The sequence below is a fragment of the Trichosurus vulpecula genome, chromosome 7 (assembly GCF_011100635.1).
Source record: "Trichosurus vulpecula isolate mTriVul1 chromosome 7, mTriVul1.pri, whole genome shotgun sequence".
NCBI lineage: Eukaryota > Metazoa > Chordata > Mammalia > Diprotodontia > Phalangeridae > Trichosurus > Trichosurus vulpecula.
Window position 1 is genome coordinate 104,323,291 of NC_050579.1, and position 24,656 is coordinate 104,347,946.

Genomic DNA, 24,656 nt, shown 5'->3' on the forward strand with positions numbered 1-24,656 from the left:
GAAAGTCTTTAGTTTTTTGCCATTAGTTTGCATAGTAAAGATTTTGACAGAGAATAAGTAGAGACACATGTACCCTTTTGTTATACTGCGCATTTGTGGCTAGTTAGAGCATAGTTCTGACTAATTTTTAATAATCATAAGTGGAACATAATTAAGAAGACGGTATTGCTTATGAAGGACTTTAAAAGGCCCTAAAGAGGGTTTCATATTTGATCATGGAGGTAACAAGAAGCCACTGGAGTTTATTGAATGGAGAAGGGATAGATAGAAGGTCAGACCTGTACTTTAAGAAGATGACTTTGATAGCTAAGTGGAGGATGGACTAGATTGGGGAGAGATCTAGGGATAGAAGACCAGTTAGGAGATTATTACTAGTGGAGGTGTGAGGTCTTGAGGCAGTGTCAGAAGAGAAGAGGGGTTTATGTATGAGAGATGTTGTAAAGGTCGAATCAACAGGACTTGGCAACAGATTGGATATGAGGAATGAGAGTAAGAAGTTGAGCATGAGATAGGCTGGGAGAAGGGTGGTGTCCTCAACAGTGATAGGGAGGTTAGGAAGAAGAAAGAGTTTGGGGGGAAAGACTATGAGCTCAGTTTTGAACATGTTGAGAAGATAATGTCTACAAGACATCCAGTATGGGAAGTTCAGCAGACAGCTAGCTATGCAAGAAGGGAAGTCAGGGGAGAAGTTTTGTTCAATCATATCAGTTGTGTCTGACTCTTTGTGAGTCCATTTGGGGTTTTCTTGGCAAAGATACTGGAGTGATTTGCCATTTCCTTCTCCAGCTCGTTCTACAAATGAGGAAACTGAGGCAAATAGTTATGTGACTTGCCCAGGGTCATACAGCTATGTATGTATGTCCAGTAAATGTCTGAGGCCAGATTGAGGCCTAGTAGAGAGGTTAGGACTGGATAAATAGATCTGAAAATCAACTGCAGAGTGATAGAGTTGATATGTCAGTCCAAGTTTCTTGAACAGATAGTTTTCATGGATGGTGAGTTAGTCTCTGAGTTAAAAAATGTAATTTGTCATGCTAAGTCAGCCATCATAAAATATTTAGGGGTGTACTTAACATGACAAGTTGTATTGTTTTATTGTCTCATTATAAATAGACCTGTCTTACCTAAGCATGCTACCCTTCCACTCGGCATAGTTAATTACTTTATTTAATTGGTATTTATTGAATGAAACCATCTGTCATGGTGATGTGTCATGGACCCCTTTAAGCAATCTAATGAAACCTTCAGACACCTCCTCAGGATGATGTTTTTAAAAGCATAAAATACATAGGATTATAAAAGAAAATCGATTATATTCAAATAGAATTATTGAAATATTTTTAAACAGTTTTGTAGATCTAGGTTAGATACTCCTGATATAAATGAATTTCTTGGCAGAAAAGCCCGCCTATGTGTCTAAATCCCACTCAGATGCATCCTTCTCATTTATAACATTTCTTTCATCCTCAGATATAATCCCATTTAATATATCAGCAAAATAGTTATGAAATTCTTGTTGTGTAGGCCACAAGCCAATTAACATGTAATAGTATATTTATAACTTAATTCCTATCTGATTTCCCAAATCTTCAGAGGAAGAAAAAGGTTTTTTTTTTCAGTTTATAAAGGCAAAACTCAAAAGATTATACCAGTCAGACTTGTATGCATTTTACAAAAAAAAAATCAAACATCTATTTATGAAAAGGTTGCAAAGCATATTACATATGTTTTTGCTATCTTGATCCTCACAATAATCCCATGTAGTAGGGTTATCCCCACTTTACAGATAAAGAAACTGAGCTTGAGAGAGGTAAAGTGACTTTAGAATCAATAACCAGTCAGATATACCCTTGCAAAGCTACCTTGCCTTTCCCAATCAGACAGGTTGGATTGATTGTATTACAGAGCCACTAGGGAGAACTTTAAGGAACTGCAGGCCACTGCTGCTTCTTTGCTTTTGAAAGCACAGAAAGATAAAATTGATTCTGTGGGCCTCTGATCCCCTGGGGACAAACTGCCTTTTTTCTGCAACCTAGGTCTAGTTAGCAACAATCAGAGATTCTTCGGTTTTCATAGCATTATGGGCATGATGGCATGTCAAGGCATAGTTTCTGCTTCTGGTTATTTCAGTCAAGTACAACTTATTAAGGTAAAGGACTTTACAGCATTTTATAATCTGATGTACGGGTTCATTTCAGTAGTGTCATTATCGTAACACGAGCCCTATTGGTTGGACAAAGCCAGAAATTAGGTGGTTATTATAATTTTGATTCTATGTTTGATTCTTTTATCATATTGTATCTGCTGTACAATCAGATCAAATATTGAAAATAACATGTGAGAAAAAGGTAAGATGTCAAAAATTACTTTTGACATCTGATCTAAAATGAAGCAACTTTAGTGATTGCCGAATCGTTTGATTAAAAGATTGTTCCTTAATCATTTTTTAAATGAAATCTCTTAACGTTGATTAAGCTGTATCCCTTTAATAGCCTACAATTGCTTGTTTTCTTCTCCCTGAATTACAAATTAATGTTTTTTTTTTCCTTGTAGGAGCTGTTATCTCATCAAGAAAGTTGCAAGAAGACTTTGACGCTAATTGAGAAAGACAGTCAAAATGTTCAGAAATTTGTGGCCTTGAGTAAGGTGTTAAAACACTTTGATCAGAGCACGCTGCAGAGGAAGGTTGCCGAGGTTCATGTTGCTTTTCAGGTAATTTATTTTTTTCTGGTTTAAATTGCCATTTGGGAAAATGTTGGTGAGAAAAAGGTAGAGAAGAATCTATTATTGATCATGCCTTTGGTTTTCTTTCTTTTTTCTCTTCTTCTTCTTTTTTTTTAACAAACTACTTGGAAAATTGATACAATCCACTACATATTCATAAGCCTCAAAAAGAAGTTATCTGTATCATTATTTCTATTTACTTCAGGGCCAGTGATTGCATTAAGGCTTCCTGTTAAATATTTTATTAAGAACATAAATACTTAATTGGTGATGCCTACATAGACACCACATGCTGCTTTCATTAATAAGAAAAATAATTTTCTTTTTTGTTATCAAGAATATGGTGAAGAAAACTAGTGAATGGAGAAAGCATGTAGAAACAAATAGTCGTTTGATGAAAAAATTTGAGGAATCCAGAGCAGAACTGGAAAAAGTTCTCCAGATTGCCCAGGCCAGCATAAAAGAAAAAGGGGATCCTGAAGCCCTTCTGAAGAAACACACGGTAAATTATTCTCTTTAATGTACATTCAGCCTGAGCCATATGGACAGGCTTTTTTTTTTTTTTAAATTTTAACTAGACCTGTGATTTCTTTGTTCTAAGAAAGTTCCAGTAAGGAAATTCCTTTTACCAATGCAGATTGACATTGGCTCAGTAATTTAGTCTTAGAGAGTTGTCTGGCACTCTGAGAGATTCAGTGACTTGCTCAGAATCTCACATCCAGTCTGTGTCAGGAGCAAGACTTGAACAAACTATATTTACCTTACTCTGAGGCCAGCTTTATATCCTCCACACCACATTCTTTCTCAATGTAGATAGTCTAAAATAAAAGATGGAACCAAAGGGTATTTTCATCTAATACAAAAGGAAAATATGAGCAGTCCAAAGCAGAATTGGAGAAGGTTCCATAGATTCTAGAGAGCTAAAACAATGGCAAATGAGAAGACCTTAACAAGGCAATTATTCAGTTGGTTTCTCATTGGCTTGTTATCATACTTTTGAAAGGTATAATTGATTCAGGATCAGAATCTTTAAGGACAAGTTCATAGAAAACAAAATGAAGTGGAGAATATAAAAACTGTAGAGATTAATAAAGATAATTCAGACCTACTGACTTGTCCCTTATCTAAGCAATTAAAAAACATAAAAGAGTTCTTTTTTTTTAATTTTTTAAATTTAATTTATTTATTTAACATATTTAGTTTTCAGCATTGGTTTTCACAAGAGTTTGAATTACAAATTTTCTCCCCATTTCTACCCTCCCCCCCCCACTCCAAGATGGCGTATATTCTGGTTGCCCTGTTCCCCAGTCAGCCCTCCCTTCTGTCACCCCACTCCCCTCCCATCCCCTTTTCCCTTTCCCTCTTGTAGGGCAAGCTAAATTTCTACTCCCCATTGCCTGTGTATCTTATTTTCTAGTTGCATGCAAAAAACTTTTTTTTTGTTTTTGAATGTCTGTTTTTAAAAACTTTTGAGTTCCAAATTCTCCCCCCTCCTCCCTTCCCACCCACCCTCCCCAAGAAGTCAAGCAATTCAACATAGGCCACATGTGTATCATTATGTATAACCCTTCCACAATACTCATGTTGTGAAAGACTCATATATTCTGCTCCTTCCCAACCCATCCCCCTTTATTGAATTTTCGCCCTTGACCCTGTCCACTTTTGAAAGTGTTTGTTTTTGATTACCTCCACCCCCATCTGCCCTCCCCTCCATCATCCCCCCCTTTTTTAATCTTCTTCCCTCTTCTTTCCTGTGGGTTAAGATACCCAATTGGGTATTTATGGTATTCCCTCCTCAGGCCAAATCTGATGAGAGCAAGATTCACCCATTCCCCCCTCACCTGCCCTCTCCCCTCCTCCCACAGAACTGCTTCCTCTTGCCACCATTATGCGAGATAATCCACCCCATTCTATCTCTCCCTATCTCCCTCTCTCAATATGTTCCTCTCTCATCCCTTAATTTGATTTTATTTCTTTTAGATATCTTCCCTTCATCTTCAACTCACCCTGTTCTCTCTCTCTCTCTCTCTCTCTCTCTCTCTCTCTCTCTCTCTCTGTCTCTCCCTCTCTCTGTCTCTCCATATATATATATATATATATATATATATATATATATATATATATGTATGTATATACACACACATAGATATATACATACACATTCACTTATGTAAACATAAACATATATACATATATGCATATTCCCTTCACCTACCCTAATACTGAGGTCTCATGAATCATACACATCATCTTTCCATGTAGGAATGTAAACAAAACAGTTCAACTTTAGTAAGTCCCTTGCAATTTCTTTTTCTTGTTCTTTTTCTTGATTACCTTTTCATACTTCTCTTGATTCTTGTGTTTGAAAGTCAAATTTTCTATTCAGTTCTGGTCTTTTCATTGAGAAAGCTTGAAAGTCCTCTATTTTATTAAAAATCCATATTTTGCCTTGGAGCATGATACTCAGTTTTGCTGGGTAGGTGATTCTCGGTTTTAATCCTAGCTCCATTGACCTCCGGAATATCGTATTCCAAGCCCTTTGATCTCTTAATGTAGAGGCTGCCAGATCTTGGGTTATTCTGATTGGGTTTCCACAATACTCAAATTGTTTCTTTCTGGCTGCTTGGAGTATTTTCTCCTTGATCTGGGAGCTCTGGAATTTGGTGACAATATTCCTAGGAGATTTCTTTTTGGGATCTATTTGAGGAGGTGATCGATGGATTCTTTCAATTTCTATTTTGCCCTGTGGCTCTAGAATATCAGGGCAGTTCTCCTTGATAATTTCTTGAAAGATGATATCTGGGCTCTTTTTTTGATCATGGCTTTCATGTAGTCCAATAATTTTAAAATTATCTCTCCTGGATCTATTTTCCAGGTCAGTGGTTTTTCCAATGCAATATTTCACATTGTCTTCCATTTTTTCATTCCTTTGGTTCTGTTTTATAATATCTTGATTTCTCATAAAGTCACTAGCTTCCACTTACTCCAATCTAATTTTTAAAGTACTATTTTCTTCAGTGGTCTTTTGGACCTTCTTTTCCATTTGGCTAATTCTGCCTTTCAAGGCATTCTTCTCCTCATTGGCTTTTTGGAGCTCTTTTGCCATTTGAGTTAGTCTATTTTTTAAGGTGTTGTTTTCTTCAGTGTATTTTTCAGTATTTTTTGGGGTCTCCTTTAGCAAGTCATTGACTTGTTTTGCATGGTTTTCTTGCATCCTTCTCATTTCTCTTCCCAATTTTTCCTCTACTTCTCTAACTTGCTTTTCCAAATCCTTTTTGAGCTCTTCCATGGCCTGGGACCAGTTCATGTTTTTCTTGGAGGTTTCTGTTGTAGGTTCTTTGACTTTGTTAACTTCTTCTGTCTGTATGTTTTGGTCTTCTTTGTCACCAAAGAAAGAATGCAAAGTCTGAGACTGAATCTGGGTGCGTTTTCGCTGCCTGGCCATATTCCCAACCAACTAACTTGACCCTTGAGTTTTTCAGTGGGGTATGACTGCTTGTAGACTAAAGAGTTCTATGTTCCACGTTTGGGGGGGATGTGCCAGCTCTGCCACACCAGCACTGCTTCTTCCCCAAGAACCCCCAACCCAGACTGGGCTTAGAACTTCAGCAGGCTGTGCACTCCTGCTCTGATCTGCCACTTAATTCCTCCCACCAGGTGGGCCTGGGGCCGGAAGCAACAACAACTGTAGCTGCCTCACCTCCACTGCCTCCAGGGCTGTTAGCTGAACCTTGAACTCCTTCCACTCTCGCAGCTTTTCCCACTAACCTTCTCTGCTGTCTTTGGTGTTTGTGGGCTCAGAAGTCTGGTAACTGCCACAGCTCACTGATTCAAGGTGGTAGGGCACATTCTGCCTGGCTCCTGGTCTGGTTGGTCCACGCTGCTCACGCTGGGCTCTGCTCGGCTCCCAGCTCCCAGCTCCCAGCTCCATGTGGGATAGTCCTTACCCAGAGACCATCCAGGCTGTCCTGGGCTGGAGCCCTGCTTCCCTCTGCTGTTTTGTGGGTTCTGCCATTCTAGAATTGGTTCAGAGCCATTTTTTATAGGTTTTTGGAGGGACTTGGCAGGGAGGTCACGCTAGTCCCTGCTTTCCAGCTGCCATCTTGGCTCCGCCACCTGCAAATTAATTTAAAGAGTTCTTTCTAAATGGACAATTTCAGATTTATGGAAAGATCATTAGATTGTTTAAACTAGCAAAGTGAAGCAGATTGGTGAGCACTTAAGAAGGCATGATATCTTATGACATTTATTAGATATTGAACTACCTTCTCCCATTGTTGAAACAGGCTATTATTTATCCTTAACAAATATGAAATGAAAGCTAACATTATTATTTCTAGCTAAAGATAATTTTGGCAAATTTTTTCTACTTTGAAGTCATGCTCTGGGTACTTTTAAGTGGGAATATGTATCAGTGTATTCGCAGATTCTCAACCCTCTGATCCATGTTTATGATCAATGGTTTAAATTTGTGCAATGACATTTCTTGGCTGGGAGGCAGAGCAAAACATTAAACAAAAACTGAAAAGCATTTTTTTTTTGAGACTGGGTCTCCCAGGCTGGAAGTGAAGCAGGCACTTATGGGCCCAAGCTCATCGCTGATTTGTATGGACTTTTGATTTTCTGTTCTGTTTCCCAGTTTGACCAGATTACCCCTCCTTAGGCTGCCTGGCAGCCCCTTGCCCTCAGGGTTCACCATATTGGTGTTGGTATTAATTTGGACACCTGATCAGCTGAGCACACTGTAGCTCATAATTCTTGAACTCAAGAGACTACCAGTCTCAGATTCCCCGGATAGCAAAAATTATAGTCACTGCTTGGCTCACAAGTAGATTTTTATATAAGTACCTCCTTTAATTAGTATACATCAGTGTTACTGCCCCGTCTTCCAAAGTAAATGTGATGAAATGCTTGTGAATATATGAATAACCTATATTTTTATCTTTTCCTTTGAGGGGTGGGGCAGAAACCCTTTGGGGGAATGCTTATTTTTAATGAAGCATGAGGGCCTTAAATATAAATTAATGTCAAGAATAAGGGATTGTAAATTCTAGTTCTGACTTTCCTTTAGCTTTTGTGACTGGCCTTTAAAAAAAGAGATATAAAAGATATGAATCACTGTCATCTTAAGCTTATGGGTTAATAATCTCTCCTTATCTTCTTAACTATGACTGCTCCACTGGCATGGATAGTTTCTAATCTGGGAATTGTAATTAAGACCCCCCCACTCCAAAAAAAGAGATAGAAAGTACCAGATGAATTCCAAATATGGCAGCTACTGATTTTTAATTGTGGCTAAATGGATATTTTATATGAACTAGTGAAGAGCTTAAGCTAGCTCATAGTAAGAAATTTTATTACTTCCTTGAATAACATTTTACGATCACTTTCATATCAACTAATTTCTGTGTTAACAGTGGTAAATAGGTGGAGCTCTTAATTGCTTTTTTCCTCCCCACAATCCCAAAATCAGGAGTTTTTTAGTCAGCTGGATCAGAGGGTACTAAATGCCTTCCTGAAAGCTTGTGATGAACTCACTGACATCCTCCCTGAGCAAGAACAGCAGGGTCTACAGGAAGCTGTTAGAAAACTCCATAAACAATGGAAGGTGAGTAATTATGTGAAAGAAATTCCATTTGATATGATTGAAGAGTGACAGGATGAATGTATTAAAACTGAATCTGTTAGCAGCAGAGTGGGGGAATAATTTGTACCAAATTTCATTGACAAAAGTATAATATCTAAAATATTTAGAAAACAGACATAAATATATGAGACCCAGAGCCACTCCCTAATAGGTAAGTGAATAAGGGATATATGATTAACAGTTTTTAAAAGAATTGCAAACTATAAATGAACATATGAAAACATGTTCCAAATTACTAATAATGAGAAAAGTGCAGTTTTGAACATCTGTGGATGATTTCACTTCACACATTCAAATTAGGAAAGATTGCTAAAAAAATGTTAATAGTTAATGTTGGAGGGCCTGTGGAAGAAGAGACACAGCAGTGCAGTGTTGCTGGAGTTGTGAAGTCACACAGCAATCCTGGATCTCAGACTGGGATTATGCAAGAAATGTGACAAAGCTATCTGTGTCATCCAATGCAATGACCCATGATATGCTAGCATGTCTGGCATATCAGATATCTCAAGAAAATAAAAGACTGAAAAAGGTCAAATATATGCCATAAAGTAGATAGAAGCACTCTAAAAAAATTTTGCTGAACTTTTTTTGCATTATTTACATTTCCCACTGTCCCTCACTTTCAGAGAGCCATGCTTTATAATAAAGAAGGAAAAAAAGGAAGAAAAATATTTAGTCAGAATAACCAACATATCTGATGTTACATTCAGTTTCCACATCCATTTTACCACATGATATGCAGGACCCTTTCTAGCTGGGAAATACAATTTTACTTTCTATCGCTTACTATTTCAATTCAAATCTCTCTCATCACAATCACCATTGTTGTGCTCTATTTGTCTTATTTATGCAATGTAGGATCTCCAAGGAGAAGCCCCCTATCATTTACTTCACCTAAAGATAGAAGTGGAGAAAAACAGATTTTTAGCTTCAGTAGAAGAGTGCAAATCAGAGCTTGGTCGAGAGAACAAATTGGTGCTACTGGAAGGCAGTGAAAAGATCATTCAAGAGCATAAGGTATGTCTCATGCACCACCAAGTGGACATTAGTGGAATTTTAGTGGAGTTCATGTAAAGGTAGCAAACTGTGATCGTCTGGCCTGAGACCAAAATCACAAAATGGCTTAATTTCCCAAGGGAGAATACTTTTGTTTTCTGTACAAATGTAGACACCTTTTTGCGGCTTCCTGTATACAATACTTATAGCTTCAGCTGTTTCTCATTAGATTTTCTTCAGTGACAAAGGACCCCATCATCTTTGTGAGAAAAGGTTACAGCTGATTGAAGAGCTCAGTCTGAAACTTCCAGTCCGTGACCCTGTGAGGAATACCCCAGACAGCTGTCAAGCCACTCTCAGAGATCTTAAAGCTATGATTGATAACACTTATAAGAAATTGATGGAAAACCCAGATAAATGGAAAGTTTACAAGACTAGGTAGGTATTCCTGGAAGTCAGACAGATGTTTTAATAGAACAGTTCTAGCATATTGGCTATCTTAATTTCGCTGTACATTGACCAATTGTTTGTAAAGAAATTTCTCCATTGCCTATAATGTCTAAGGCATTGTGTTTGGTGCTATGGGGAAATACAAAAATAGATAATACACAAGGTTTCTCCTCTCAGGGAACTTACAGGCTGATTAGGGAAGATGATTTAAGACATGTATAAAAATCATTATAATATAACATAAATTTCATTTTATTTAATAAATAAGTGGAAAAACAGGTGGCATGATTTTAACTTTCTTGTATACATAAATATTGCTTTTAATTGCTGTAAAACCTCTGGTAACTCCATTAGTATCTCATTGTAGAACCACTTATAATATGGAGGTGACCCCAAGTTCTTCAAGGATACATCACAAGAGTATAGCAATTTGGAAAGAGTTGGATGGACCTAGTGACAGACCACATGTCTGTTGTCCAAGGACTGTACTAGCTAATTTTGAAGTGAATCGTCACCACGCCGGCTGCAGAGTATTGACTGCTTTAGCTACTACACATCTAGAAAAAACATTTTGGAAGGTGTAGAAAGTTTGTGGCCTACTTCAGTACAAAGCATACCCACCCTGATGAAAATCTAAGGTTCTCAAAGTACAGAAAAAATATCTCTATGTAGTACATGGCATTGACAATACCTTGGTGTCAGGAACTTGCCTCAGGATGCCTTCCAGTATGTGGATCCTGTACCTGCCATTGATTGTCCAGGAATTCTCTACCTCCTACAGGATTTGAGGGCAGGCTCCCCAGCCTTCTAGGGACATTTGAAGTAGTACTTCTTTTTTAGAATAATCCTCCAAGCCTTACTCCTGGAGTTCCCACATCTCAGTCACCTGGAACTAGGAGATTGAGATATTGGAATTCCAGGAGTAAGCCTTTTACCTCAGATAGACCCAGGCCCTAGGGCAAACATGCACCTGAGTGAGTCACCAGCCCTGACACAGCCTATTTAACCACCAGACCATCCTCCTTGCCTTCCAACAGCAAGGCCAACTTTGTTCTAAATAGACCGTTTTTCCTTCAGAGGAAATATTTATTGAAGTGTTTCTGAATTGGAAAGTGTTTTTTAAAAGGTAATATTTGAATAATAATTAAATACTTATGTACCATAATGGCATTCTTTTTTCTTCTTATCATTACATGATGATTGTATTATTTTAGATTTTCTGAATTCTCATCTTGGATATCTGAAAAAGAGAGAGAGTTGCAACTGATGAAGCAGGAAGCGAAAGATACAACTACATATGGAAAATCCAAACTTGCTGCAGAGGTTAGTTCGTGGCCTGTATTTGCATAATATCTGAAGATTTCCTTTTTTGTTTCTTTTTACTTGACTAGACAGTACAGCAGTGATCTTTTTACTTTTAATATGTCAATACTGACTGTGTGATGAATGAAAAACCTGACAGAGAGTTTCTAGGTAGTTAATAATCAATGTATTAATTAGGCTAGCTAATAATCAGTAAATTGATGGTTAGTAGTTTCTATCAGCAGCCAAAGGCAAAAGACATGGAGAACCTGAAAGCTTTAAATAATCCTTGAAAGGAAATTCCCTTAACAACTGAAAATCAGCTGTGATTGGTAGACATTTAATGAGGAGGTAGACTAGAAGTCTTCAATTCCTTTTGCTGAGAATGTGGCTCGATCATAATCCAGCAATCTGAATAGGGGACTCCATGTCCATCACTCTGGTTGGTTTTCTCCTTTGTGAGCTGGGTCACCATAAACTAATTGAGGGGTACAAAGACAGGAGCTCTTTTCTTCAGGGTAGGAACCTGCCTAGATTGGATTTCTTTTTACACTCTAAACAGAGTAAGGTCTCCTACTTGGGTGGGATCAGGCCCAAGATTGAAGATGTACCTTTAGGGCTAGGACAATCTCATCAGTCAGTCATATCTTTCAGAGATTGACTTGTTACAGGGGCTCAGCCTTAAGTGAGGAAATAAAGGAGAAAAGCCTGGATCCTAATTTAATAATTGATAATTAATATAATAGTAAAGTAATTTATCTCACAATGTAATGATAGGTATAAATTAAAACACCCAGGGGACTTTCTTTGAGGGTTACTTGAATTATGTATATTATTTGGCTTTTCCTAGTTTCCCTACCAAAAAAAGTTAAGAATGATTTCTGTGTTATGCACAGCTATCAAGCTGCTTCATAAGAATTTGGGGATTTGGCTCTGCCCAGATATGGTTTTCAAAGTGGGCGTCAACAGAAGATATTTCAGATTTGTGTGTGCGTGTAAATAACACAACAGAAATATAAGAGTTCAGTATTATCCAAACCAAGAATAGATAGATGTCTAGAAGTTGAAAAGATCTTCAAAGTTCTCTGATGAAGCCTCTTATTTTTTAAAAGAGGAAAGGGAGATTTAGGGATGGTAAATTATTTGTCAAAGCTTACATAGGAAATCAGTGACAGAGCTGGGATTTAAATCCAAATTTCTTCAAATCAACAATCCTGACCTTCCCTAGTTAAAATAATAACTGATAGTTCTGTAACACTTTAAAAACCTGAAAAATGCTTCATACACATTATTCCATTGTTATACCTCACAATCATTCCTTCAGGTCCTACAAACATTATTATCCACATTTTACAGATGAAGAAACTGAGTCAGAGAAGTTTAGTGATTGACATAACTCAGGTTACCACATACTTCTCTTGGAGTGAGGTCATAGAAAACTTACCTAGGTACTCTGTGCCCATATATTTTCTTCTATTTTCTGTGTATCATTATGCCTTGTACCATTCCTCTCTCCACTTAGCATGTTGAGAGAGGCTGTGATTTCCACAAGGTAACACCAGTAGTGTTTGTTAGAGGTGGGGTTTGAACACAGGTTCTCCAGAGTCTGAAGCCAGACCTCTATCTATTTTACTCCATTTTAACTAATAAAAATGAAATTGCTAAATCTAACCCATCCACATATGAAAAAGATTACAGTCTGTTTTGTGTGCACTAAACTAGTTGCATATAAGGATAAGAACATTTCAGCTAATATTCCTCTATAGTACCTGGAGATTTTTGTTGGAAATATGGACACAAATGAAAATAAGCATGGAATGCATGTATGGATTTTCTGATACCTCTATCATTGTTGACAATTTAATTCAAAACATTTTTATTAAGATGCCCAGATGTGCTGAGTACAAAGTGAACACAAATTCTGCTCTCAAGGAGACCAGTAGCAGGAAGACAAATGTACAAATATAACAAAAGGGAGAGTGAGAAGTACAAAGATGGAGCCCAAGAGATGGGATTGGGTTAGACTTTGAAGGACTTGGCAACTGAGTAGGGCAGCTAGTGGTGCAATGGATAGAGCGCTGGGCCTAGTTCAAATCTGGCCTGAGACACTTAGTAGCTGTATGACCCTGGCAAGTCACTTAACCCTGTTTGCCTCAGTTTCCTCATATATAAAAATGAGTTGGAGAAGGAAATGGCAAATCACTCCAGGATTGTTGCCAAGAAAACCCCAAAAGGGTCATGAAGAGCTAGATGCAATAGAAACAAATGAACAATAACAGGTGGAAAAATAGCTGAAATTATGAGTGTTGGTAACTGGGACTATGATGGTACTAGCAGCAGAACTAGACATGTTATGGAGAGGGGCAAATTTTTATGGGGGGGGGAAGATGATGAATTCAGTTTTGGATATAGATTTAGAGCCAAGATAACTTTAAATGGCATCCAGTTAAACCACTTCTTTTGACAGATGAGGAAACTGAGGCTCAAAGAAGTTAAACTAAATCTGAGGTAACAACAGGGCACCTCACGTGTAGCTTTCCAGAATGCCATTGGAAATGTAGAGCAGAATCTCTGGGAAGAGGTTAGGGATATAAAAATATAAGGTGTCCCAAAAATCTCAGTTCGATTTTAAGGTTTCATGACTTAAAACTATACTAAAACTTTTGGAACACACTATATAATTTGGCAGTCATCTGCATAGGGTCGATAATCGAAGCCATGGGATTAGATAAGATTACCAATGGAGAGACTATAGAGAAAAGGGCCAAAAAAGAACCTTAGGACACATTCGTGTTTGAGAGGCAGAAGAAAGAGGGCCAACAAAAGTAACTGGAGGGGTCAGAGAGATGGAAAGAAGAGAGTCATGTCAAGAAGCACAACCATTGTGTCAACTGCCCCTTAGACTTTGTCACACTTTGTCACACACGGTTCACAGATATGTTTTGAATTTTATGTTCAGGAAATTAGAGATGAGGTGAACAGACAAGGAGAGAATCTTGGCTGGCTGAAGGCTAGGCTGAAAACTCTTACTGAAGTTTCTGCTGAGGAAGAAATCCAAAAGCAGGATGATGAACTCTCAAAACTCTCGAGCAACTTCAAGGGCCTCGTTGCTTTGCTGTCAGAGGTAAAGTTTTATACTTAAGTAATGTGCAGCTCTTTTTGAAGGGTATGCTAATTTCTTTACATAGTTTTTAATTTTTTTAACCAAAATCAGAGTAGAAAATAATACCGTGAAATATTTGTTATTAATACAGAGGTTGCCAAAGCTAACCTGTAGGATTAAAAAAAATTATGCCCCATTACAACATTGATGATTTAGTTTTAAAATTTAACAAACATTTATATTCTTCCCACATGTCCCGCATCAGGAAAAATAAAATAAAAATTAAATACTTTGTACTAATTAAGATAGAGAATTTTGAAGTTTTAGCTAAGTTTTTAGGTTAAAATTAGTGTACTGATTCAGTTTTCCACTTCAACAATGACAACAAACCCCCAAATATTTTTTATAGTAATTTATGTGGCCTTTCTCTAGGACATGTATTATGCTTGTCAGGTATATTCCTCTTTTTTTAATTCAAAGTTTGATGAACTGTGAAATAGAACTATTTTATTGATTTATTTTAAAGGACATTTATAAAAACATTTATAAACATTTCACACTGATCCTTAAAGATGATAATTTTGATCCAGTAGAATGTATCAGATAAGGTCTTTTTTTTCCTGAGTGCCATATAAAGGTTTATGGAAATGCTATACACTACAAGAACAAAATGAAATAGCATCCATTTTACTTTTATTTTTAAATTATTAACATTCTTGAAACATTTTAACATAAATTAGTTCTATCCAGTATTATAAGGGTCATGGATTTATTTGTGTATTTTTTTAAAATTTAGGTTGAAAAGATGCTAAGTGCTCTTGGGGATCGTGTCCAATACAAGGAAATTGCAAAAAGCTCCCTTGAACAGTTAATTAGCACCTCTAAAGAAGTTCAGGAGCAAGCAGAAAAGATCTTGGACACTGAAAACTTAATTGAAGCCCAGCAGTTACTTCTGCATCATCAGGTGGGTGTGTCTTTAATTTTATTGCATCTCCTAGGGGCAACTATAGGGCTCAGATCTCTGGGTCTGAAGTCAAGAAGCTCTGAGTTCAAATCTACCCTCAGATATTTTTCCAATTGTGTAACCCTGGGCAAGACACCTCTTTGCCTCAATTTCCCCTTCTGTAAAAAAAAAGCCTCCTAGGCTTGTTGTGAGGGTCAAATTAGATAATAATTGTTAAGGGCTTAGCCCAGTGCCTATACTATATTAATTATCAATTTTTGTCAATAATAATAATAATTAGTAGTACATTTTATATTATTAATTATTGATTATTATTTTTTCTATTAGTGAATTAAACTCGGAGAGATTTATAGAACAGAGGTATCAAACACTGGGTCCATTGGCCACATATAACCCGCAACAGTCCTCAGAAGGGCCAAATCAGAGTAAAGTGCAGTTGGGAAATATTTTTTTAAATAGATAAAACTACAGTGAAACAAAGCTAATGTTATATTTTGAAACTAAGTCAATGTGTGGTCCTCGGGAATTCTTATGTGAGGTTTTGTGGCCCCCGTTTCTATTTGAGTTTGACACCAATTGTGTGGAACACTCACCCATTCAGAAAATCTGGGCTGCATGGTCGAAAGATTTGGTAATATTATGCTCTTAGTTGAAGTGTCTCAGTTGATACTGAGAAATATCTTCACATTAAGGAATCTGGTGATGACAAAAAGCAGAATAAAAAAAAGATAAGGACCAAATTTGACATTAACTTTGAAAACCTCCCTTGAAAGTGTGGCCTTTAATGGAAAAGAGGAATGTAAGGATACTTTCCTGCAAACTCATTATGCTAATTTAATTATGTGAAAAAACATTTCTGTTTCCTTCCCTCCCCCACTGCATTTCCACTCTCTCTTTCTCTAGTTCTTCTTCCATGAACACATATACTACACATCGTCATCCCATTTGCTATGCCCAGTGTACCCTTTTTCAAATCTGCCTTTGAGGCTTCCACTCTTCCGTGAAATCTCTGACTTGCCAAGCACAGAATGGCACTTGTTTCCCTTCTTAGGTATTAATCACTCTTTATTTTATATTATGTTTGTTTGATTTTTCTTTTTTTTTTTTCCTAGAGCATGAGCTCTTGAAACAAGGACATTATATCATTTACGTTCCTTTCTTAGATCCCCGTATTCATCCAGAGGTTCACAAAGTGAGTGATACCACCCCTGGGTGGTACTGGAATGATCCAGTGGGGGCAGTAGCAGCCTTGGGTGCAGTTGGGAGGCATTGAATAAAAACAAGAGGGCGGTGGAAGCATAAGGAAAGAAGAGAAGAAAATTTTGAAAAACTGTTCATACATGTTTCATCTGTTATGTAACAGAGTTAGTCATAGTGATTATATAATTTTCCAAATAAACACACAAAATACAAGTTATAAGCTATCAGTGGTCAAGTCTGCTGATAGGTCTTAACAAGCAAGTATTGGCAGGTAAGTGTGTCACGCATTGTCAAGAAAACCGGCATTCATGGATAAGAATATGTGTGTTAATGACTTGCTCATAATACAATATCATGTGGTTACATGATGCAATATCGCATCATCAAAATTTCAATGCAGAAAAAAACCCACAAATTTACAATAAATCATTAAATTTAAGATGGTGGTGTGTCATTTTAATATATATGTATGTATATATATATATATTTGATTTTTTTGAAATGATGAAAATTTCAAAAATGCCATTAAAGGTCTAAAGAAAGAAGATTTCCTGGGGGTGGGGGGAGTTGAGTAATTTTTTTTATAAGGGGGCAGTAGGCCAAATAAGTTTGGGAACCTCTGATCTAGCATGATACCTACAGATATTAGACACTTAAATATTTATAGAATAAATAAAGTGGGCAGCTAAAGTGGCACAGTATATAACGAGTGCTGGGTTTGGAATCAGGAAGACCCTTCTTCCTGAATTTAAATCCAGCCTCACACACTTACTAGCTGTATGACTTTGGGGAAGTCATTTAATCTTATTTGCCTCAGTTTCCCCATATGTAAGATGAGCTCGAGAAGGAATTGGCAAGTCACTCCAGTATCTTCACTAAGAAAACTTCAAATGGGGTCACAAGGAGTTGGACACAACTGAAAATCAACTAAACAACAAAAAGAATAAATAACTGTCTTGTTTTACATAAAATAGTAAGGATTTCAAGAGGACATGCTCTTGTTCTAACTTAGTCATCCAAATGTGATCCCAGAAATAAGAATAAAGTAAATAATCTTACTCATCATTTATTTGTACTAATGTACCAACGAGTAAAGTGCCCAGATATTTTGATTATGGATTAGAGAAAAAATAGGCTAGAAAAAGCCTAAGCTATTTTTACAAAAGTAAATTTTAGTTATAACATAGCAGGTATTAAAAAAACCTTTTATTATATATTTTTGCATTATATTTATTTCCTAATATCTGTCCCTACCTTCCCTTCCAGAGAACCATCCCTTATAACAAAGAATGCAAAAAAAGGAAAACAGTGCAGCAAAATTAAACAGCATATACAAAAAGAACTCTGATGCTATATGTAGTATCCCATACACATAGCACCCCACCCCTTTTGCAAAGAAAATGAGGAGGTACCTTCTCATTTGTCTTTTTTAGGTGACTAAGCTTAGTAAGTATACTTTCCTAGCACTCAGTTTCTATTTTTTTTGTTATTATTCTTTTCATTTATATTGTTCCAATCATTTTGTGAGCAGTGAGGTGGTTTAGTAGATAGATTACTGTCCCTGGGGACAAGAAGACCTGAGTTCAAATTTGGGCTCAGACACTTACTAGCTGTGTGACCCTGGACAAGTCACTTAGCCCTGTTTTCCTCAGTTTCCTCATAAAATTACTTGGAAAAAGAAATGGCAAACCACTCCAGTATCTTTGCAGAGAAAATGCCAAATAGGGTCACAGAATTGAAAACGACTGAACAACCACCCAAAAAAAAAATCATTTTGTATATTGTTTTCTTGTCTCTGCTTGCTTCTCTTTGCATCAGTTCCTGTCTTCCCATGGCATATACTTTTTAAAAGATGCAAAAAATAAGTTGTCATTTTTATAGACTTCACTTTTGCTTTTGAAAAATACTAGGTCAGTAGGTGTTTTAAGAGTTAATGTGCATGAAATGAAAATTTGTTCGCATACCCATTTATTTAATGTTGTTTGCATATTGATGAAAAGATTTTAATTTTGTGTTGGTTTAATTTAGGGAAGAACATCATTGATACTTTTATTTCTATTTTTATCTTTCTGAAAAATCCCTGTAGATTTTTGACAGTTTCTACAGATTAATCACAATCCCTAATGTAGTCAACTTTTTCTCCATTAGCAAAAGAGCTACTTTAACCTTTGGATTTGGGCCTCAATTTTTAAGTAGTAAAAGAATTAATATTTCTCTCTCTGTCTCTGCCTCTTGTCTCTCTGTCTCTCTCTCTGTCTCTCTCTGTCTCTCTCTCTCTCTCTCTCTCTCTCACACACACACACACACACACACACACACACAGTGTTTCTTTTTCAACAAATGTATTATTTTCCCGAATGCGTTTCACGTGTTAAGCACTAAATAGACCTTCTGACACAATTTTTATGTGACGTAACTCGTGTTGTTTTTCCAAACTAAAATATTTATAAATAATGTCCATCTCTAGCTAATATAGACTCTTCATTGCTATTAATAGTTATTCCCTCACTTAAAAGTATAGTTCCTGCCTGCAGTGCATGCTTTTGTATGTGCTTTTTGATCCTCTGTTCGAGTGTGGGCATATACTTCCCTTCTTGGCTGCAGGAGAAATTAATATGTATATCCATCTGTTTAACAAATCCTTTCAGCAAAAGACCAAGAGGATCCAGGCAAAGAAGAAAGATGTGCAAGAGCAGATTGCCAAGGCTAAGCAGGGTGAAGGTGGGCTACCTAGCAAAGTCCAAGAGGAACTGAAGAAGCTGGAGAATACTTTAGAGAACATGGATCAGAATAGGGAAAAGCAGGAGCGCCGCCTCCAGGTGAGACTTAAGAAAGCAATGACCTCTTCAAAAGTTCTCCCAAGTGAAAACATGATGCTGACCTACCAATAGTTGTCTAACTCTAGCTAGCTCTTCTCACCTTGGCAGGGTAGAGAAAAAGCATGGATTGTTTTAGTCCTGATTTTTCTGTTGGAGCATATATGTTAATTTTTGTGATCAGGTTGCCTATCGTCCCACCCCTTTGCCATTTTCCTTTATTTTTGTTTTGACTTTTCATTGCTTTTTGCCCCTCAGGTCTAGTAATAGATTAACATTCCCTATCCAGAAAATGCCTTACAGACCATAAAGTACAGCTCCTTTTTTTTTCCATAGATGAGGTCCAGAGAAATTAATCTCTACTAGAGACTGGACAGCAAACTTTCTTAGATTGTCAGCGTATTAAATTGATAACTGAATAAAAGTAACTGGAATTTGAAGTGTTGCAACTCTCCAAGTTAGGGTCCATGTAAAAAATGATTCCTTGGTATTCTTCATTAATTTATAACTTATTGTATTATTTAACTTTTTTTCCCTTTAGATGACAATAAGAAAGTGGGAGCGCTTTGAAACAAACAAAGAAACAGTGGTCAGATACCTTTTTCAAACAGGTTCCAGCCATGAACGTTTCTTGAGTTTTAGCAGCTTAGAGAGCCTGTCCTCAGAACTGGATCAGACAAAGGTATAAGTGATATGATCTAGTCCTTTGTTAAATGTTTAGCCTGAAATAGTCCCTTGTTTCCACCTTTTTTCAGAAAAAAAAAACAGTAGAGCACACTTTCAAAGACAGAACAATGAATGGTTGTTATTGTTACGTATGGCTATCAAGAGGCTGGTTACCACTCTGGCTAGGGTGATGATTTAGTAAGGTAATAAGATACTAGGTACCAAAATGGTGTTACTAGGTACTAAGAGTAGGTACACAGAGACCCTTGGTTTATATTTTGTGGGGTTTACAGGAGGGTGCTAAGCTCATTTCAATTCATTCCACTCATACTTAAATGATGCACAGAATTGTAGAATCCAAAATTTTTAAGAGAACTCAGAAGCCATCTATCCCAGCCCAGCCTGTGGCTGAGAATCTCCTTCTGCTATGTAACTGACAAGTAGTTGTCCAGCCTCTTCTACAAGACCTCCATGGAGGTGGAATGCTCTGTCTTCTGAGGTATCCTATCATAACTTTGGATACCATTAGATGTTTGGAAGATTTTCCTTACATCAAGCCTAAATCTACCTCTTTGAACTTATACACATTCTGCCCTTTGAAGTCAAGCAGAACAAGCCTCTTTTACATGACAATCCTTCAAATATCTTTTCTAGGCTAAACATATTTAGCTACTGTAACTGATCCATAAATGGCATGTATTTGAGGACCTTCCTTATCCTAGTCACCAATTAGATGCTCTCCATATTATCAATGTCCTTCCTAAAATCAAATAAGATATTTGCAAAGTGCATAGTACAATTCCTGATAATCAATAGGTGCTTAATAAATGCTTTGACACCCAAAATGGGACATAGTGATACAGAGTCACCTTACCTAGGCAGAGTACAGTAGGATTATACAATATTATACAATAGCTTATGGCCTACCAAAGAGGTTTGTGACTTTGTAAGAACAAAGACAATGTTCCTTTCTCTCTGAACATTCCATTTGCTCATTTGATTGCCATTAGGAAGTTTCTGTCTATCATTAAAAGTTTATGTGGGTGCAGCTAGGTGGCACAGTGAGTAGAGCACCAGCCCTGGAGTCAGGAGTACCTGAGTTCAAATCTGGCCTCAGACACTTGACACATTTACTAGCTCTGTGACCTTGGGCGAGTCATTTAACCCCAATTGCCCTGCCTTCCCCCCTGCAAAAAAAAAGTTTATATGAATACTTTCTATAAAACTCTTTGAGATTTTTTCAGTTACAGTTCTATTCTCCCTTAAGGCTGCATAGGTTTGTAATTTCTTCTTATCATGTCATACTGTAATGTACTGTACCATATGATACTGCACTATACCGAAACATAGCATACCATGCCATACCATACCATGCTATGCCATGTCAAATCATGTCATATCATATCACATCATGTCATATCACCATGTGTCTCTCTCTGGATACATTATTGGTGGCTACATTATTTAAGAATTCATTTGTCCTTTCTATATTATGAATTCTTAATTCTTCTTTTGCTAATTAACAAAATTATTCTGTTGTGGAAAAAGGCCAAAGGCTGGTAGATTATTAGGAAGTCTAGGGTCTTCATATGAATACTTTCTTTAGTAGAGGGTCAAAAGATGCTGAATATGATGTGTACTGAATAACATCATAAAAAATGAAACTGACCATATCTTAATGGATCTGAAATTACCTATTACAGATACTATCAGTCATTTCAGAATTAGCTCTTTGTCATCAGATCACTAACTGGTTAGCCTGATTAAACAAATATATTGGGAAAAAATCATTATGTTGGCTAAGAATTGGGATTACAGCAACTAAAACCTTGACCTCCATAAAAAAATGACTTTAAAACAACAGCAAAAAAAAAACCTCAGTTTTTTTTTTTTAAGAAACTCAAATGAGATAGTAATTACAAAACATTTTCCAAACATTAAAGTTTGGTATAAATATCAATTGTGATACTATTAGTAAAATGGAAAATGGAAAAAATTAAAGATCCTGAATTTATCAACATTAATTTGAGAAATTTAATCAATGCTAAAAATCATTACTATTAGTAGGTTAAAGGAATCCAAAAAATCACTTCACTAGGTAAATACTTAATCTTCTTTTGAAAGAGACTTGGGAGCCAAGTGCACCTCACTTTCTGGTACAAATTAATTTGGAAAATGTGAGGAGGATCACAGCAGAAAGAAGCAGAGGGGGAAAAGGATCTTGAGTAAAGATTAGGCTAAGATCTAGTTAAGCCAGCTCATCCTAAGAATATATGTCAATAAAATGGAAGAAAGATAAACAGACTTAAAATGAAACAGATCTGTTTTCATGTTTATCATCATATATCGTTTTTGGCAATCATAAAATTATGGTATTTGTATCCCATCAATCCATTTTATAAGAACTATGTTTGAAAATCAGACTGATCAATCAGGAAGAAAGGTTAGATTAGACCAAATACATATGGCAGAAATCTGTGTTGAAGTTGACACCAATTTCAAAGCATATGGAAATTGATTTCAAGACATTCTAGAGACAGGAAGATTATAATAGAACAGGAAACATCCTAGATAGATTATTTTATAGAATAAAAGTGATAGAGAAAACACCAACTTATAAACCATATACTTGTTTTGCTCATCTATAAATAAGAATGGTCTTTTATATATCAAGATGATTCTTGCTAAAAACATAAAGAGGATACTTGTGGTCTTTTTTAGATATTTTCTATATTAGACCATTTCATTGTAGCAATGAAATGAGAAGTATTAAGAATATATGGTATGACTTGTTTCTATTTTTTATTACAAACTTAATAATTATACAGAGATAATCAAAATACAAGAAGAAATTATGTTAAAAATCTAAGCCTGTTGTGCTGTATTTTTAACAAAAAATAGAAGCTGACATATTAACAAAACGCAAAACTGTGTATCTTCTGTGTCCTCTCCTGAGATCATTTGAAATTCTTTTTCCTTTAATTTTCAATTTTTAAAAAGTTATATATGTGTGTGTATGTGTGTGTGTGTGTATGTATGAGAGAGAGAGAGAAAGAGAGAGAGAGAGAGAGAGAGAGAGAGAGACACCTTGATTTTGCCAAACTTTACTTTTCATCATATGGTACAATAATATATCATCATTTTAATTTACCATAATTTTTGGGAAATATTTTCATTATTATGTATTGTTTTAGTCTCTCGAGTTTGATAGAAAAGAACTATGCCTAGTATTTCTTGATCATTTTCTTAATTTCTTTTGTCCTCATGATCTCTCCTTTCTAATTTTTAAATTTAGTTATTTTTGCTTCCTCTTTTCCTTTTTGTTATTAGACTTGTTCATTGTTTATCCATTTTGTTGGTATTTACAAAAATTAGCTCTTGGACAAATTTATTATCTCATTCATTTTTAAAACATTTTCAGTTGTATTACTATCTCTTCTGATTTTGTTCTGGATCTTTTTGTTTTTGATAGATGCATTATTGCTTTTCTTGGGCTTTAAAATACAAACTCAATTGAGTTCTTTCTTTTTCAAATCAATATAGTCATTCAGTGCTCTAAATTTTTCTCAGTATTGCCTTGAATTAATATCATAAATTTTGATATGTGGTATACATGTTGTTACTATCTTTGAATTCAGCTTTATTTTTATAATTTCTTCTTTCAGCTGGGGCTTATTTAATAAATAATTTTATGTCCACTTGTATCCAAAGCTTTTACTTATTGTATCAAATTTTACTGTTAATGCTTTTCTACTGATTTTATTGCATTACGATATGTAAGCAGAATATATAAAATCTATTGGTTTTATTGATCTCTAACTTCTTCATGTCCTAGCACATACATTTTTTCTGTAATTTTTACATGTATTCAAAAGATTATATATATTCTTTACTCTTCTCATTGAGGTACTTCAATATGTCTACTAGATCTAGTTTGACTAGTACTTGATCAATATCTGTAACTTCTTTCTCATCGTTTTGTTGGATTTGTTGTGTTCTAATTAGTAGAGTGTTAAAGTATCCTTTTCTTATACCTTTATATGAGATAAAGTGATTGGATCAATACTATTTGTGGATTTTCACATTTTATTAGAAACTGATTTATATTGATTTACTAAAAGTAGTGTAACTCGACTGTTGTTTTAAGACTTTGTGTGTCTCTGCTAAACTCTTCAAACACTAAATTCTTCATGAATGTGTATTTCGACTTTCCACAGCACATTAACTTTTGCTGGGTAGATAGATACATTCTTTGTTCATGATCACTAGTTCTTGTTTGTTTATGGCACAGTCCAATTTATTGGATCATTTTTATCTACCTTGAGAAGTCTTCTGTGATCCCGATTGTTGTTCCTGGGTATTCTACTTTTATTCTTACTTTTTAGGTAGTAAGAGTTTTCCCCCAGTTGGGTTTGCCCATAATTTGTTTAATCTTGGGTTTTCTCTTGTTGAGATCTTATGGAGTTATCCTGGTTTTTTAGGTTTTCATTTGTTTTTGCTAATTCCAAAAAAATTTCCTAAATAATTTCTTGGAATAGTTTGTTCTGATTCTTTTGCTTTTCTAATTCTGGGATGCAAATAATTTGAGATTTCTGCATCCTTTCTTACTCTGTGGGTTTGTCACTTAAATTTGCATGTTTTCTATTTTTTTTTCCTGATAATTGTGTCATTTCCTAAGCTTCCCACTCCACCCACCTCCAAAGGATTTGACTTGTTTGCAATGCTATTTTCTTCTGTATTTATTCTGATGTTATTGACTACTTCTCTTTAATTTTTGAGAGTTTCTGT

The 24,656-nt window shown here is 35.9% G+C and overlaps 1 protein-coding gene across 1 annotated transcript in view; it reads left to right on the forward strand.

Moving 5' to 3' along the window:
* The window catches only part of SYNE1 (spectrin repeat containing nuclear envelope protein 1), a 593,153-nt gene that overhangs the window by 210,112 nt on the left and 358,385 nt on the right, over nt 1-24,656 (forward strand). Inside the window, exons 21-30 of the mRNA XM_036766002.1 lie at nt 2,554-2,712; nt 3,062-3,226; nt 8,198-8,332; nt 9,230-9,388; nt 9,597-9,805; nt 11,032-11,140; nt 14,079-14,243; nt 15,019-15,186; nt 19,035-19,205; nt 19,744-19,884. Of these exons, the coding sequence (XP_036621897.1) occupies nt 2,554-2,712; nt 3,062-3,226; nt 8,198-8,332; nt 9,230-9,388; nt 9,597-9,805; nt 11,032-11,140; nt 14,079-14,243; nt 15,019-15,186; nt 19,035-19,205; nt 19,744-19,884 (1,581 nt within the window). The remainder of the gene's footprint in view (nt 1-2,553; nt 2,713-3,061; nt 3,227-8,197; nt 8,333-9,229; nt 9,389-9,596; nt 9,806-11,031; nt 11,141-14,078; nt 14,244-15,018; nt 15,187-19,034; nt 19,206-19,743; nt 19,885-24,656) is intronic.